The sequence below is a fragment of the Lycorma delicatula genome, chromosome 7 (genome assembly GCF_047948215.1).
Source record: "Lycorma delicatula isolate Av1 chromosome 7, ASM4794821v1, whole genome shotgun sequence".
Taxonomy (NCBI): Eukaryota; Metazoa; Arthropoda; class Insecta; order Hemiptera; family Fulgoridae; genus Lycorma; species Lycorma delicatula.
This window is the reverse complement of record NC_134461.1, coordinates 5078404-5097427: the sequence shown is the minus strand read 5'-3', so window position 1 is coordinate 5097427 and position 19024 is coordinate 5078404. Positions and strand designations below refer to the sequence as shown.

The window sequence follows — 19024 nt, the reverse complement described above, 5'->3', positions numbered from 1 at the left end:
CTCCAATTGCTATATCAGAAGTTGAAAAGGTTATAAGAAAAATGAAATTAAAAAAAATTAGTAGCACCTGTGGCATTACACCTTATATAATAAAAGGTTGCAGCAACATGTTTGCATATTCACTGACTATTTTTTATTAAAACAAACACCTTTCTGAAATTGTGGAAGGTGACAAAAATTTCTCAAATTTAAAAAAATTATGGGTTAAGAAATGATGTAAAAAATTACAGACCTATAGCAATACTTTCTGCTCCATGTAAGGACTATGATTATATTTTATACCTAGGACAATATTTTCATGTAAAACCGCTTACTTCTAAAAAACTACAAGAAGTTATGTGACAATGGTCAACTTCTTCAACTTCACACAATATGAATCGGAGAATTGGAATAGATCAGAACAGGTGGATATTATTTACACGGATTTTTCCAAGGCTTTTGGTGAAGTAGAACAAGTAAAAATACAGCGTATTAAAATCTGTAATTTTCTCTAATTACTTAGATGTTATCTAAGAAAAAGACAACAATATAATGTTCAAAAATTTAATTCTAGGAAATTTTATGTTCACCAGGGATAGATCAGGTCTAATTAAGTCCATTACTTTTCATAATTTTTATGAATGATATTTGTCCTGCTAGAGAGTTCTGAAGCTCTCTTTGCTGATCTTCAATTCTCAAGTCCATGAATTTCTATGTTGTGATTCATGTTCAAAATTATATTAATAAGGTTGCCAACTGGTGTAAAGAAAACTGATTAAATTTTAATGTAGAAAAATGTAAATACATGTAGATAATTCATAAAAAAGAGATAATAAATTTTAGTTATATTATTAATATCAAAAATTTTGAAGGTGCAGGAAGTTAGGGACTTGGGAATTATATTTTCATCAGATAGTGGTTAAGTCTTTTAAGACTTAATCAAGACTTTTAATGTCTTGATGGTTGGGAAGGTTTTTTGGTGTTCCGAGTATTAATTTTAAGTTTGTCTAATTTGCTAGACGACTAACAAATTCCATCTCATAAAAATTTTACATTCTTAAAATGTTTTGAGAGTGTACGATCAAGATAAATTTTTAATCATTTTAGGAAATTGTTATTGTAATTTGGCATTTATTACTAGGTAAATAATTATGCATATTACAGATTGTGGTAATGAATCATTGAAATTTAATTTTCTACCACATTCATTGATTTAAGAGTGCTGGAATATGTGTATTTTAAATAATGAAATTATCTTAAAGAGATGGTAGCTCACTGTTTATTTATTTATTTTTTTTAAAGAGTAGGAGATTTTTTTGTGTTCTGTTTTTTCTGTCAAGTAATAAAATTAAAATTTATTTATACAATATCCAACAAAGGAAATTTATATTATTTATCTAAGTGCATATTATCAGAGCGCTTTATTAAATAAACTTAAAATAAAAGATTGTGATAATGTTTTTAGTTTGCACAAATTTAAGAGTCATCTACAAGTGATAATTTTTATGAAGTCAGATTCAATTCACTATCTGGAGATGGCTTTGAGCTTTCCTTTGGGTGGCATTATTTGCCTTACACTGCATTCTGCTGTGGATAGATCTTCATTTTTTCCTTATCCTTAATCCCTTTTTCCCTGTTTTCAGTTCTGTTGGAGGTGGTCTGACCTGCTAGGTTGATACTGAGGATGTGGGAACTGTGAAAAATCCATTCTTGGCCTGCCAAGACTCAATCAAATTAAGGGAGGTAGTAAAAAATAAGCCAAATGACTGAAGTGCTTATCAGTGTAGTTGGATCTACTGGTCACTTCTAAAAATACAAAACATACATCAAATAAATAAATCTTTTATTGTGATTGTTACGTAGATTTAGTAGATCACATCAGGAATGGATGTGCTACTCACAGTTATGCTACTTCACAGGTAAAAAAAAGGTATTGCCTCAGTATCACTGATATCTATATAACTGGAGAGGAGATCCCATGTATTGTTATTTGTAAAATTTGGATTATAAATTAGTACCGCTAAATAAGAGGTAGACTCATAAAAATAAAATGAAACAGCGCATGCGCAGAGATAAGTGTAAGAGTAGGGATAAACATTGGAAAATAAACATCCCTACCATCACGATTATAGTCGCGCAAGCGTACAATGATTTTATTTAGTTCCCAGCATTTCATTCTGTGGCGCTGGAGTATGCTTCAATATTGAACACTTAATTGTATTTATGCCATTTGGTCCCCTATCCAGTTATGTAGAGATCAGTGCTCAGTATTTAGCTCGATGGATCAAGAATAATCACTGTAAAACCGTGATTAGAGCAGCATCACAAAATTAATTATAAGGTAACAAAATAGATGTAATAATACAAACAAATGAAATAATGTTACGGTAAATACATAAAGTTACTAAATATAACAAATAACTACAAAATAGTTCACGGTTCAGAAGGCATTAATGAAAACTATTTGAGAACAAACTTTATATACACATTAAATGGGTTGCAGAAAATTCAGGTATTATCAAGTGTATTTATTCATTATTCAGTATGTATGTATTTATTATTAATTTATTCATCAACATAGTATAATCTTTCTGTAAAAGAAGATTTTTAAATTTGGTCTAGTGGTTAACTTGTTGATGCAAATCAATTATTTAACGACTGTTTTTCGAAATCGAGGTTCCGAGATTCGAATACAGTAAAAGCTAGTTTTTGTTGCATGTGAAAATACCATGCGTGACAGGGATTTCCGGATGAAGGGCCGAGACGCTACCACTCGCGCCATGGAGACCGAATTTTGGTGGTTGAGGTTCAATTAACCAAATCTCATGAATGATTAGCCTTTCCTTTCTTTTTACTGTTTGGCCTCCGGTAACTACCGTTCAGATAATACTTCAGAGGATGATATGTATCAGTGTAGTCTTGTACAGTCTCAGTTCGACCATTCCTAAAAAACGTGTGGTTAATTGAAACCCAACCACCACAGAACACCGGTATCCACGATCTATTATTCAAATCCGTGTAAAAATAACTGACTTACTAAGAGTTGAATGCTGCAACTCTCCACTTCCAAATCAGCTGATTTGGGAAGGTGCGTTCAACACTAGACCAACCCGGTGAGTTATAAATGATTAGCCTGAATCTGTACAAGACAACACTTCATTTACATGACATTCATGTCGTTGTCATCTCATTGATCCGTGAGGAGGTTGCTTATTATTCTCTAGTTATAGATTACAACAACAAAAATTGAGGTAGCATTAAAAATGGTTCTGTAGTTTAATAAAAATGGTAATTTTAATTTTTAGAAAAGCTTGTTCATTCATAAACACAAGGATAAATAAAATTTTTAATTTTCATATTTAATTGTGCCAATGATCAGATAGCCCTTATTATAATTTGAAAACACATTGCGACTTTTTGATGGAGCCACAAGAAATAATATATAATACACATAAAACGGGAAAATACGACGTATAATCAACGCAGGTGTTTACTGATCAGAAATTATTGTATCTTAAGTTGAGAACGAAAACCATCATTACGATCAAAATTTTGTTCAGTTTCGTTGCCTGTACAAACAAAAAGTGCTTCTGATAGAAAAAGTTTTAGTTTGTGATCATTATTTTGATTTTTTTGATAATAATGTAATTTAATCTATAAATTGTTATTCAATATTTTCGCGGGAAATTAACATTTTTAAATGTGTAGCTATTTATATATAATTTTAAAAACTATATATATATATATATATATATATATATATATATATATATATATATATATATATAATATAGAGTTTTTAAAATTACAGCTGTGTCGATTATAAAGTTGTTGGCAGTACTGGTATTTTCAATATAACGGTCATGAAACATACTTAACGTCGCCTGTAAGATGATCTTTCACCGGTAATTCTCTCTTGTATTGTTCTTGTGTAATTAGTCAGTATTAGTCTTTTTGTTTGTTTTTAATTACCAAAATAATTTATAAAGATAATTTAATCACAATCTAATTTATATTTAACTTTAAGTCGACTATTTAATGTTTTGGATTTTATTCGATTTGCACAAACTTGTTAGTATAATCATTCTTTATTATAATTTTTTTAGAAGTGGAAAATAAAGTTGTGACGCCTCTTTCAAAGAAACAAAGGTTTTGAGAAAAATTAAAGTTAAATAGTTTTATTACTGACTTAAATTAAGTATCTTTTTTAATGATAGTTGACCAGTTACAGCAAAACTACAATGTTGGAAAAGTTATTGAAAATGTAAAGAATTATACAATTGTGAATTTGTGCAAGCGAACATACACACTGTATTTATATTTGAAAATAATTTGTTACAAACCTCGAATACGTATAAAATTAAAGGTTGTGTCTCTAATAGATAAATCTATAACATAAACAATTGTATCAGACATCATTTTTTCTTCTAATGTAACAGCAGTAAGAAAAAATATTGTGTGAAAAATTTGAGTTGATACCACTTGACATTAACTTTTTTGAATTTTTTAGGCTTTGATTAAGCGAAGGCTATGCGATGAAACACAATTATAATGAAAAAACCATTTGTGTTCTTTATGTATGAAATGTAGACATGTGTACTTTAAATGCTCTTGTGGAAATTTCAAAATGAGTTATTTCATTGTTTACATACAATTTTGGTCTGGATTTTTATTAAAGAGGATAAAATCATTGCAATGTCAAAGTATACTTGAATTTTTTAATTGAAGGGGGATTACATATAAAATGCATATCTTATACATAAAAATTACATTTTTCTTTAAAAGTAAATTGTATGATTTGCTTGCATAAGCTATAAGTATAATTACATTGTTTCTAGTATTTACTTAGGTTTTGTTGGCTCACAGTCCTCAGAAGCCGACTGGAAATTTACATAAGTGAGATATGTACAGTAGTAATAACTAAAAAAAATTGGCAGAGACAATTTCATTGTGGAAGTTGATGACCTGTTTTAAGAAATTGAAAAATAATGCCAAAACGCCTGCTTTTAGTAATATATGAGTAATGTTTTTCATTACTCACATTTTTTATTTAAACCAGATTGGAGAAAAGGGAATTTTCTCAATTTTCATATATTTGTGTGTGTTCAAATAAATATTTTAACATTTAGTGTATTAAAAACATGTATACCTTTGTTTTTGAATTGTATTAAGTATTTATTAGTTAATGTTTTCTCATTTTTTAAATTACTATATTGGAAATGTTTTATTAAGAAATAAATCACATAAAAATTCTTTTAAAGAAAAACAAATTTTGGAAAATTTTTTTAAAGAATATACTATATGACAAAGAGAAATTCTTCAACTAATTAAGACATAGTAATTCAGATAATTCAGGCTAAAGAAATGTTATTGTTGTTTTTGAAACTTAGAAAATCTTATAAATTTATGATTACTTTTCAGACTGGTGTAAAACTTAATATCAGTAATATAATTTTATTAAAAAAAAGGATTTTATTATTGCTGCTTTTTGTGTAGGATTATATAAAGGTTAGCTTAAATAGCCAAGGAGGAAAAAATCTTTTAAGTTTTTAAAATATTTTGTTTTTTTAACATTACTTCATGAATTACAGACTAACTTTAGAATAGAATAAGTTCTCGTACAAACATAATTATTGAATTAAACCTCTCTTTGGCATATGTTTTCTTGGCATAAAAGTTGATGGATTAATAGAAAATGAATGAGGATAATTGTGTTTTTTTCGTATGATAAAGGTTCAAAATAAAACAAACTTCTAGAATGCCCTAATTTACATTTCCAAAACTGACCAGATAAATATATCAACCTCTGTGGTGGAGCCTCTGCATTTCATCTAGAAGGTTCTGGGTTGTAATTTGATAGGCTTGGGGTTATTCTATCTGCATCATAGATTTACTTTTATAAATGACTGTTTGGGGTAAAAGGAAAAATGGAATTGAGTTGATCACAGGGATAATTTGGTAAAGTAAGTTAAGACTATAGTGAGAAAACTAATCTAACTAAATAAATGTTTATCTTTTTCAGAAAAAATTGATAAAGTTTGAATTTGGAAAGTACACAATGGATATCAATATACAACCTCAACAGAATCCTAATGATGAAAATGAAGTAAGTAGTATTTTTTTTTTTTTACCTCTGATTTAATTTTAAATGTATTTTAACCATGAAGATGAAATGAATGAAATGATAGTTTAAAAATGCCAGACCTCTGCGGGAGATCAAACTCAAGACCAAATAATGTATACTAATTGGCCGACCATTTAAGTGATTCTTTACTTCATTGGCATGTTATTTGGGCCAGCACTCTTTGCATTAAAGCCTTGGTTCATTTTTTCGTCTTAATTTTACCCTATTTGCCTCAGTGGTAGCATTAAAATGACTGCAGAAATCATCCTTTAGATCGACTATTGTATATCTGTTACAATGGTTCTCTAATTTGTAGTACGCATCAGTTATACATATGCAGTACACAAGTTAGGTTACTGTCAGGGTGTAGCATGTGAGGGTATCTGGCGCGACACTGGCTGACCCTATCTGATAGGCTGTACCTCACCTGTCAAAGATGCATACTTCACAGCCGTTTTATAGGCTAATACACAGTAAGCTGTATTATTTGTAGGTCCAGTATCATCAGTTTCAAAGGTGACCTTTAAATCGATAGAAACCGATTTCAGTGATTCATTGTGGTGAGAGGAATCGACCACGTACAGAGATACATCCTTTCTGAACTCTGCGTAAGTATGTTCAGAGTCACTTTCTTCTCGACCATAATATGATCACTGGAAATCTATGAACATCCTGTATATTTTACTAGTGTCGCCTTTCAAGTCATTGTACAGGTAGTAATCAGAATTGAGATAGACTTAAATTCTTCAACTTGCAAGAGTTGAATTTCGACATGTCTGGTTTCTTGGTTTTTCCCATCCGTGTTGAAAGCCAGTATCTCAGTTTCTTCTCTTGTAATGTGGTCTGTACTGTCCAAGTATTGGTATCGCTTTATGTAACAGCTGACCACTCGTGTGTATCCCAACTGTGGAAACCGATCAGCAGCTTATCCAAGGCAACAGTCTCTTAGTCCAGGCTTTAAGTAAGGAATTTCCCATGCGACTTTTGTGATTGATTATGTAGCTCCATGGTGTTACATAACATATTATGTATTAGGCTTTATTTATATTAATTTCATATTAATGAATTAATTGTCATTTTAATTTCAATGTTTAATAATAAAACATTCGTTTTTCTTCTGCTTAATTACAGCTATCTTTGTATATATAATGAATTTTTTCTTTTACTCTGTTATTTTGTAATAAGAGCAATTGTTTTCTTAGTCAATGTACTTAAAACACAAGCTTGATGAAAATGAATTGTATTAAAAAAGGTATATGCAAGTGAATAAAGTATAAATTTCGTACGTCAATTGTTTTAGTTTAACTAGTGATGTGACAAACAGAGATGCATGAGTCATAGAATTACGGGTTAAAAACTTAAAATAGGTATGTAGTTATAAGCATTATGTAATTTGTAGACATGTTATTACTAATGAAAACAAATATTCTCTGTTTGCATTGTAAATTGAAACGGTTGTTACTTACAGGTAGTTGTGTTAAGATGTCACGTGAATGTGGAAAACCTCTTCACAGTCAAGCATGTCGTCTCATATTTAATGTTATTAAGTTCAAAGTCAAAGAAACAAAATGGGTTATTGCTGCTTTTTGTGAAAGCAGAACATTCATGTTGAATGCTAAATTTAAGGTGGTTTACAGTAATTGACAGCAGGAAACTCTGATACAAAGCAGAGGCTAGTGGTTCTCAAATTGAAACGCCAACGAAAAAAAATTTATATACTCATAATAAATATGTAATAGATATCGACAGGTGTGTTATTAGAAGAGAATTTTATAAATATTTTGAATTCTATAAGGAAATACCTACTATACAAAATAACATAATTTTTGTCGTGAGGGACTGAATTTTACTGCTAGTAGGGAAACACTAAAATTATGTGATTTCAATTCAGGAAGTGTTAAAGCAGTAGACTGATTTTGTGTGAATGATATGTGGATTATTAATTTAATATTATTAATAATTTTTTTACATTTAGTGAAGGAAATAAAAACAGGCAAAAAATTATCAGCTTACATTATGATGCACAAGCATACTTTCGGTTAATTGTCTACAATAATTTGATTATTTGTCAACAGATTTTTACAAATTAGGTGTCATTTTCAAAATAAAAGACTTAATAAATGAAAAAAGTAAAAATTTGATCAAACAAATAATTACAAAGATGTTAAAGATTGTAAAGTTAAGGTGACCGCAATTTTGAAATTTTTGAAGGTGACATTTTCAAAATTTTTTTATTTTGTAGATTAGATTCACCAAATTTAATTAAAATAGGTTTACCCGTTCTTGAGAAATAAGTTTTTTGTTGAAAATCACAAAATGGCGTCCAGAAGGAAAACAAGGCAAAATAGTACTTGCGTCGATTTGAAATTTTTGTCATGTTGGTGTCCTGAATCAGTACCTGAAGTTCAGGGAATATGCCCTGGAACACTCTGTATTTCCATTTCTGTCTATAACCACCAAACAAAACGATGCTGTAGTCTTCCACAAATATGAGCTTGTCGACTCGACAAGAATATTTATGTCGACTCGACATAAATAACAATCACTTGAAATTGAAACGCACTTGAAATTTACAAAAGGATCATTGAATTAAATTAACAAGCACACATAGTTAAGATATACTGTTGGGTATTTACTCAATAAGTCTTATGATCTGTTTAAGAAGGGCAGTGTTAACACCTGATCTGTCTGCAGTACCACTGATTATGTGAAGAAGCATTACAATTACTGTAAAAAGATTTGGAAGCATTATTCTTTGTATTTAAAAAGAAACTTTTAAATTCGTTTTCAAAAATTATTAAATTAATAATAATTATGTTAAAAACAACTAAAATTTCACAAACTGACTGTTTTTATTAATTACAGGCACTTTTGCAACAAATTCATAACTATAGAAAAAAGGTAAATAGTTTAGAGTTTGTAGTTTGTGAACTAAAAGAAGATAATGATCTGCTACAAAAAGAAAAAAGAGATGCTACTGAATTAGTAGAAGAAGAACGTGCTATTATCAACAAACTTAAAGTACAGGTAAAATGTATTTGTTCTTTTCTGGGTAAATGTGGTCTTAACAAAATGTAACTTTTAGATTAATGTATCGTTACCACTAAATATAGGTAAATGTATTAGCTCAATCGTTTTTAAGTCCTTAAAAGTATTACTCCTATCATTACTTAATTATGAGCAAAGATTGGTAATCTAAATGTTCTTTTCATGATAAGAAAGGAAAAATATTTAAAGTAGAAATACAATAACGTATTAGAAAATGACAGCCTTAGTATCTTAATTTTGAAAGGTTGAGTTGCGATATGAAATCTCCAAAGTACTTCAGTTTTTTTTTTTTTGAGGTAATCTTAATTGAGATTCTTTTGGTTTTGGTTATATAAAAATCTGATTTGGATACCACATGACTTCCTTGAATGGCCTATTAAATTACATATACACATTTTTTTTTGAATGAAAAGTACATAAAAGTTTATTTCAATAATAACTTCTGATTTTTTTTTCACTTTTTTAATATTATTAATTCTAAAATTTTTTTACAGTCTGACATTAATAATTATTAATAAATTAATACATTTAAATTTAAAAAAAAAAAACATAATTTGAACTGATGTCCGTTCTCCTTGTAAGAACCAGATATTTAATTTATTAAAATTTTATTTGGGTATAACTGGAACCAATGAGAATAAGTACTTCATGATATATCGCTGAAAAGCTCTCAATGAGGGCTTTTTACTGCAGTTAAGAAAAAGTCCAAAATCCAAATTTTTTTGGATTTTGGGCTTTATTGGACACTTTTGGTCCAGTTGATTGCAATCAAAAGGGGATGTGTACAACTAGATGTTACAATAGTCCTAAATCTAAAATTTCAACATCCTACAGCTAATCATTTTTATATGTACATATGTATGTATAGATGTCATACCAAAACTAGTCAAAATAGATTCAGGGATGATCAAAATGGATATTTCCACTGAAAACTGAAATTTTTCACGACCACAATACTTCCTTTATTTTGTACAAGGAAGTAAAAATTAAGTTGAAATTATTTATAATAGAACACAAAATTATCAAAATTGCTTGTGAATAAATAGGTTTATCGTTATTAAGGATTTATGTTAAATTCTGTTGCTTATTGTAAACAATCCTACAATAAAATGTAATTACAAAAGGAAATAACAGAAGAGTTTTCTCCTTATCAAACCAGATAATTAAATTACACAGCAGTATTTTACATATAATTATATATGTATTTTATATTGCATAGTATTTTTATATTTTATAGCAATATGTTTTGGTCTTCAAGAAAGATCTTATGCTTCACTTTTATTTTAATTAATTATGTAATGATCTTAAACATTTTCTTAAGAAAATCTGTAAGATCCTCAGAAAATCTTAAAGATTATTTTTAAATTTATTTAAAACTAAAAGAATAGATTTACTTCTGCAAAAATAATAAAGTTTTCAAAAAATGTTAATTAGTTTAACCTGATTTTCTGTGTACTTATTGAATGTCACTTAAGTACATTATCAATTATTTACGTGTTAGCTCCTTTGAATTGTTTTTATTCTGTGATGATTTTATTTATTTATTAATATTAATACTTTTTAAATGTTTAATAATACTATTATTCATTTCTAATAATTTTAAATTATCCTCTATGTTTGGTATTTCATGTCCTATGTAATGAGGTGATCAACAACATTTGAAAATATATATACATACAGTTACTGTTATTTAATGTTTTGTGTTTTTTTTTCTAATTACATTCATGGTTTACAGTTATTACAATTAATTTTTTAAATACTACTGTTAAATTTATTTTGCGACCTAGTTTTATTATGATTTAAATATCTTGTTAAGGTGTTTGCTGGTTTAAAAGATGTAAAAATGTTTCTACTGAGAGCATTAACTGTTTGTATTTTTATTAATTTTATTTATTTGCCTTGCTATCATTGGATATTCATAGGTGATAATAATTACAGCGCACTAAATATATTCGACAAAGTTGAACATAACTTGACACAAGTTTAAACTTGTGTCAGATTTCTAATGTTTCTAAATAATAATAAAAATTATAAATGCTGGAATTTAAATTTTCATCAGACAGTATAAATGATAAAACTTATTTTCTGTGTAATATTTTACAAAAGTATACAATTTTAAACCTAAGTGCGATAATCAAAATTATCAATTGATTAAAACCATAGAACATACTCAGAGATTCAAAATAAGTCTGAACATTTTGAATACATTTTATTTATATATACATTTGGCCGAATATAGATCAAGGTTTTTCCTACATTTTCTCCTATAAAATGTCGGGGGGGTGGGTCAAATATTCTGGCAATAGTGATGATGATGATAGTGTCAAATCAAGTGTTATGTGTCATGAGTGAATTTTTAATGCAATCTTTTTTCATGAAAATATAGAAAAACGATTTAAAAAAAAAATTAAAATTATTACTTTAAAATATTTCATAATAAAGATCTTGTAGACAATTTAAGTTTTTAAAAAAATTATAATGCTGTTTAGGTAAAATGTAAGCAAGTATGTATAATATTGTAAAATAGTATAATAACATACTAATATAATGGGTATTTAAAAAAGGATGCAACCCTTTTGTTTGATGACATGAATTTATTATAAAAATATTAATGTTAAAAAAATATTTATACAACAATATTCAAATTCCTTTAATAACTTTATAAAGATGTTTAAAATGATTTCTTGTGATCCTGATGCAGGATCACATGTATGATCCAGGATCATACATGTTTCATTATATTTGCAGCCATTTTTCATAATGTTTGCTCAGTAATAATTGAAATCTCACTTTCAATGTTAGCCTTCAATTTGTCAAGTGTATGAGGATTGTTTTTAAAAACTAGACTTTTTAATAACCCCCTAAGGAAAATGTCTGCTGGAGTAAAAGCTGGAATTTTGGAGGTTGCAACTCTTTTGTCATCAAATGATTGCCAAAAAATTTCCATAATATATCCAACATTTCATAACAGTATGACACGTGTTATCCTGCTGAAACTGATATCCTCGTTTGTGTAAATGGCAATAAACTGTTTGATTAAGTTGCAGTAAACCACACTGTCTGCAGATTTGTCAAAAAATAATGGCCCTATTTCACGATGCTGGGAAATAAACACACTAAACACCAATTTTACCTGCTTGTAATGGTTGTTTGTGAAACGTGTGAGATTTTCAGCACTCCATATTCTGTAATTTTGACTGTTAATGCAGCCATCCGAGTGAAACCGTGCCTCATCGCTGAAATAAACATGTCCTAAATTTCAATACTATTGACATCTACTGACGACAATACTGTAAACGTTTTCCACTGTCTACTTCTTCGGTTCGTGAATGACACCGATGTGATAAGCATGCAATTGTAATTTTTTACTAGCCCTCAAAGTTGTAGGTAGTGAAAGCCAAGCCTGTGAAGATTCTGGGCGAGTGATGCAAATGTTCTTTCACATCCTCCAGAACTTCTACTGTTGAAAGTGACGGTTGACCTGTACTTTTCTGATCATGTTCACTCCTGGTCTCAGAAAATTTATTAATCAAACACAGTATTGTTAGGACCTTATTAGGAACACCTTATTAGGAACTGAAGGAAATTTTATCCGAAACTTGTCTTTCACTGTAAAATTTATACGTGCGATAAGTCTTGATAATAAACGCACGTTCTTCCTTGGAAAATGACATAGTTAACACAATAGAGATGAATATTTACTGGTATAGCATTAGTGCTCAAGAAGGACATTTCAACTGTTACAAGCTGCTAACTTTGAGTACATTGTTGCCAACTGACATGTAGGGAGAAATAAAATTTATCTGTGACCTTTTTGAATCGCCCATTTCAAAAAGTCCTTTTTGAAACTCCCATAATAGATTTCAAAATTAATTTTTTATTGCGGTAAGATTTTATTTGGCAGGAAAAATTTTTTTTCCCTGAAAATTTAATTAAAAAATGAGGTGTTTACCTATAATTTGGGTCGACATACATTCGAGCAAATATGGTATATAATGGAAATATTATATATTATTGGGGCAAAAAAGTTCCCAGAATTGCTTTGCATGGTTTAAGATAGGAATCGTAATTAGGACATTTCTTATGTCGGCAGGATTTATGATTGTGAGATTTAACCGCATCACATGTTTCCTGTTTTGCATACAACAATATTAAGATGTTGAAAAATGTAAGCGGAACAATTAACAATTGAAGGCAGAAAAATTAAAAATCTTGTTTTGCTTAAAAAAATCATCATAGACTTAAGTGCTGCTTGAGCAAACACATGGAAAACTGGGAATGAAGAAAACAGCAGTTTACACTCTGCATAATCATTGTAATGATTTTATTAGTGTTGAAGATTTCATTCGCAGTGGGCATCTATCTGATCAACAAATGAAGAAAATATCAAGTGTGTAGAAAATGTTTGAAATTATAGAAGAAAAACCGTCAAGGTTTGACAGTGCAATTTCTGTCAATATTTTTTTTAGTTGTAATATTTGGGCCACCAGTGTTGGAAATTGCCACAGTATTCTGAATAATGATCTGAACGTGCGTCTAATTTACCGTTATATTGTTCTCAAAATTTTGTCTTCAGATCATAAAGAAACATGATTTTAGGGGATCTCACCGCTATGGCTAATCAAGATCAAAATAAGAAATGAGGCAGGCATTTATTTGATCCACAAAAAAGTCAGTCAGAGTGAAAATCAACATCGTCTATATTGTTCTCTGTGAATTCAGTTTACATAATAAGGGAAAATTAATGATTTATTAAGTAATAAAGAATGAAGTTTATTTTAAACATGATATACCATTAAATACCGATAAAAAAAAAAATAATGGCAAAATAGATAATAAAAATGTTCGTAACAAAATCGATCATGAAAATAAGGAAGGCAAAAAAGGAACAAAAAATTATCATTTAAAATATAAATATTAATGAAAGTTAGGCTGATTTTACATCAACCAAGTCCAGTTCAGTTGTGTCAGATGCTCCCAGTACAATAGAATGAAAAAAGCAATACTCTAAATGAAATAATCTTGAATGTTTGCACACTGAGTGAACCACGAGTTCAATCTAGTCGAAACTGATTTGGACTAAATTGAATTTCTATTAATCATCACCCGTCTTTCTTTGCAGTAGTTGCACTTTGTCATTCATTATAATTGTTTATTATTTTGTCAGTTGAAAATGGATATTGAAAAACTGATACATCAGTGTGTGACTGTTGCCAAATTTACAATCCAGACCGATTGCAAAGGTGATTTTATTGGAAATATTTAGAGAAATGCATCAGAAGAGTTGAAGACTAAAGGTATGTTGTTGATATTCATTTTTAATTTATTGAAATATAATAAACCTTAACATAAAAAGTACAAAATGCAAAAAGTTCAATTTAATCTGTTTGGTTTTAAGTAGTACAAAATACAGCGTTGGTAGTACAGTAATACAGCGCTAATCAATTTTAATATAAACCAAAAGCTTTATAGTAAATAATAAAATATTTCATTCAAAATTTCTGAAAGGCCAAAAGGTTTTTTAATAATAAATTGATAGTTAAAACAAGAGAGACTGCCTACTATAGTCGAGCAATCAAATAGTAGTTAAATAAATCCCATGATTAATTGAGATTGAAATTTGATGTTTTTAAAAAAATATGAGTGATTACACACCCCTGGGGACCATATTTCCTCTGACAGAATTTTGGACAGGTTATAAGAAAGATCCCCTTGGTAACGTTTAATGAAACTAATACTTTTTTTTTGTACAAATTGGAGTTTGTATTTAAAAAAAAATTTAGTTTTAAACATTTCACATAAAGACAATTATTGATATTTGTTACAAAAAAATATTGACAAGTTCAAGAAATGGTAACGTTTAAATTAAACTTAAAATCTGCTGTAGAAAAATGCAAATTAATTATTTATTAATTAACAGTTAATTAAAGGTAGCTAATATTTGTTTAGATACAGGATAAACCTGAGTTGATCTCAACAGAGATGACATCACAAAAGATATGATCTCAGTCAGTGTTTTCTATTACATGTAGATTGTTTTCATCTAAGAATTTAAAAGTACAAACAGGAATCATATAAACAATGACAATATAAAACAACAATGTAAATCACCACAACAGTGATGATAGAAAAATATTGAAAGAATAGATTGTTCAGAAATATATTATTAGACAAAAAAGGTATATTCACAGATGAAGCTGAATTATCATAAAGAATAATACTTTAGGAAAACTTGCTTATGATGAAATTGCAGATGAAAAACATTTGTCCAAAAAATATTATGTTTTAAATGCATTAGATTTTGAAGATAATAATGCAAATGCCAACAGAAATGTTAGGAATAAAACAATGGGAAGATATTTTCCATACAATAAATGTTGTTTGGTAATGAATTGAAAAAAAATATTATGCAATTTTTTTTTTTACAATTCAAATATTTTCATTCATCTAAGAGAATGAAAATAATTAAGTCAAAAAATACTGTGTTGTGTAATCACATTTTTTTATTTCAAGTAGTTCTAACTACTAATTAATTCATGTAGTTTTTTTTTTTGTCTTCAGTCATTTGACTGGTTTGATGCAGCTCTCCAAGATTCCCTATCTAGTGCTAGTCGTTTCATTTCAGTATACCCTCTACATCCTACATCCCTAACAATTTGTTTTACATATTCCAAACGTGGCCTGCCTACACAATTTTTCCCTTCTACCTGTCCTTCCAATATTAAAGCGACTATTCCAGGATGCCTTAGTATGTGGCCTATAAGTCTGCCTCTTTTTTTAACTATATTTTTCCAAATGCTTCTTTCTTCATCTATTTGCCGCAATACCTCTTCATTTGTCACTTTATCCACCCATCTGATTTTTAACATTCTCCTATAGCACCGCATTTCAAAAGCTTCTAATCTTTTCTTCTCAGATACTTCGATTGTCCAAGTTTCATTGTTTCTTCTAAATTCTTTTTACTCTCGCCTAGAATTACTATATCATCAGCAAATCGTAGCATCTTTATCTTTTCACCTTGTACTGTTACTCCGAATCTAAATTGTTCTTTAACATCATTAACTGCTAGTTCCATGTAAAGATTAAAAAGTAACGGAGACAGGGAACATCCTTGTCGGACACCCTTTCTTATTACGGCTTCTTTCTTATGTTCATTTGTTACTGTTGCTGTTTGGTTCCTGTACATGTTAGCAATTGTTCTTCTATCTCTGTATTTGAACCCTAATTTTTTTAAAATGCTGAACATTTTATTCCAGTCTACATTATCGAATGCCTTTTCTAGGTCTATAAACGCCAATTATGTTGGTTTGTTTTTCTTTAATCTTCTACTATTAATCTTGAGGCCTAAAATTGCTTTCCTTGTCCCTATACTTTTCCTGAAACCAAATTGGTCTTCTCCTAACACTTCCTCCACTCTCCTCTCAATTCTTCTGTATAGAAGAATTCTAGTTAAGATTTTTGATGCGTGACTAGTTAAACTAATTGTTCTGTATTCTTCACATTTATATGCTCCTGCTCTCTTTGGTATCATTACTATAACACTTTTTTTGAAGTCTGACGGAAATTCCCCTTTTTCATAAATATTACACCAGTTTGTATAATCTATCAATCGCTTCCTCACCTGCACTGCGCAGTAATTCTACAGGTATTCCGTCTATTCCAGGAGCCTTTCTGCCATTTAAATCTTTAATGCTCTCTTAAATTCAGATTTCAGTATTGTTTATCCCATTTCATCCTCCTCAACTTCCTCTTCTTCCTCTATAACACCATTTTCTAATTCATTTCCTCCGTATAACTCTTCAATATATTCCACCCATCTATCGACTTTACCTTTCGTATTATATATTGGTGTACCATCTTTGTTTAACACATTATTAGATTTTAATTTATGAACTCCAAAATTTTCCTTAACTTTCCTGTTTGCTAAGTCTATTTTACCAATGTTCATTTCTCTTTCCACTTCTGAACACTTTTCTTTAATCCACTCTTCTTTCGCCAGTTTGCACTTCCTGTTTATAGCATTTCTTAATTGCCGATAGTTCCTTTTACTTTCTTCATCACCATCATTCTTATATTTTCTACGTTCATCCATCAGCTGCAATATATCGTCTGAAACCCAAGGTTTTCTACTAGTTCTCTTTATTCCGCCTAAGTTTGCTTCTGCTGATTTAAGAATTTCCTTTTTAACATTCTCCCATTCTTCTTCTACATTTTCTACCTTATCTTTTTTACTCAGACCTCTTGCGATGTCCTCCTCAAAAATCTTCTATACCTCCTCTTCCTCAAGCTTCTCTAAATTCCACCGATTCATCTGACACCTTTTCTTCAGGTTTTTAAACCCCAATCTACATTTCATTATCGCCAAATTATGGTCGCTATCAATGTTTGCTCCAGGGTAAGTTTTGCAGTCAACTAGTTGATTTCTAAATCTTTGCTTAACCATGATATAATCTATCTGATACCTTGCAGTATCGCCTGGCTTTTTCCAAGTATATGTTCTTCTATTATGATTTTTAAATTGGGTGTTGGCAATTACTAAATTATACTTCGTGCAAAACTCTATAAGTCGGTCCCCTTTTTCATTCCTTTTGCCCAGCCCGTATTCACCCCTCTATATTTCCTTCCTTGCCTTTTCCAATGCTTGCATTCCAATCTCCAACTATTATTAAATTTTCATCTCCTTTTACGTGTTTAATTGCTTCATCAATCTCTTCATATACACACTCTACTTCATCATCATCATGGGCGCTTGTAGGCATATAGACGTTAACAATTGTTGTCGGTTTAGGTTTTGATTCATGTAGTAAAGGGTTAATTTAAAAAAAAAATTATTTTGCATTCATTTCTGTGCCATCCTTTTTAGTTGAAATTTTGGATCTTTAATATTTTTTCTGAGACTCTGGAATATAACCCCAAAATTCAGTTTGTATAGTTACCATATAACATAATACGATATGACAGATTCTAATATAAATAAGTTTTAATTAAATTTTTGGTCAAATTTTTCCTTACTTAATTGTAAAAATATACCTATTAAATTGTATCTTTTAATTGTAAAATTAAACAATCTACTTGAACAATAATTAAAAGTGTAACAAACAATAAGTGTGACATCATGTCATTCAGCCCTTTGATGTTTTATTTTTCAAAAAAGTGAAACTAAAGTAAGAATTCTAAAATTATTTACTAAATTATGCATCATTTTTGAGAAATAAAATTAACTTTTAATTTTTTTCTTATTTAGGTGGCTACTGTACTCCATCTTGAATCGATCTAATGTCCAAAGGTAATAAGGAGAATCTATTTCTTCAAAAAGCTGTCTGTTTTTCATCGCCTTGCATAACTGTGTAATGCATATGGGATTATTGAAGCCTCTGGTAATTAGTATTTGGTATAAATTTCTGAAAAAATATTGAACTTTTTTGTTAATATACAAAAAACATATGCCACTATACAGCCTATAATTAAATAATCTTTAAAAAAATCCTGTTGTCGTGGAGGATGTAGTCTTGTCAAGTTATTTTGCAGCTTAAAAGCCTGTGAACTGGAAATAATCAGTTGATTTGGTAATAATACTATATTCATTGTTGATTTATTAAAAATGTTGCTGTGTTGTCCCAAACATTTGCACAAACATCTGATGTAATAAATTTGCAATTAGCGTCCGTAATTGCCATCTAAACAATAGAATGGAAATGTTTATTGTTGAAATATTGCTAACCTGCAACGACAGTTATTATGCTTTCCATATAAACTATCGGTACAATGATACATTATACAAATTTAAAAAAAAAAATTCAGTAATTTCAATCTATTTTTGGGTTACAGTCATATTACATAGGCAAATTACAGAGTTCCTCTGTAATTGTATTG

The 19024-nt window shown here is 29.3% G+C and overlaps 1 protein-coding gene across 3 annotated transcripts in view; it reads left to right on the top strand.

Moving 5' to 3' along the window:
• The first annotated feature begins 3811 nt into the window (after positions 1 to 3811).
• Positions 3812 to 19024, top strand: part of LOC142327519 (uncharacterized) — a 52300-nt gene continuing 37087 nt past the window's right edge. The window contains exons 1-3 of one of the 3 annotated variants that reach the window (XM_075370648.1): positions 3812 to 3884; positions 6002 to 6085; positions 8969 to 9130. In XM_075370648.1, the coding sequence (XP_075226763.1) occupies positions 6038 to 6085; positions 8969 to 9130 (210 nt within the window). In that variant the 5' untranslated portion in view covers positions 3812 to 3884; positions 6002 to 6037. Of the gene's footprint in view, positions 4051 to 6001; positions 6086 to 8968; positions 9131 to 19024 lie in introns of all 3 variants that reach the window. The other 2 variants (XM_075370649.1, XM_075370646.1) reach the window with 2 other exon arrangements.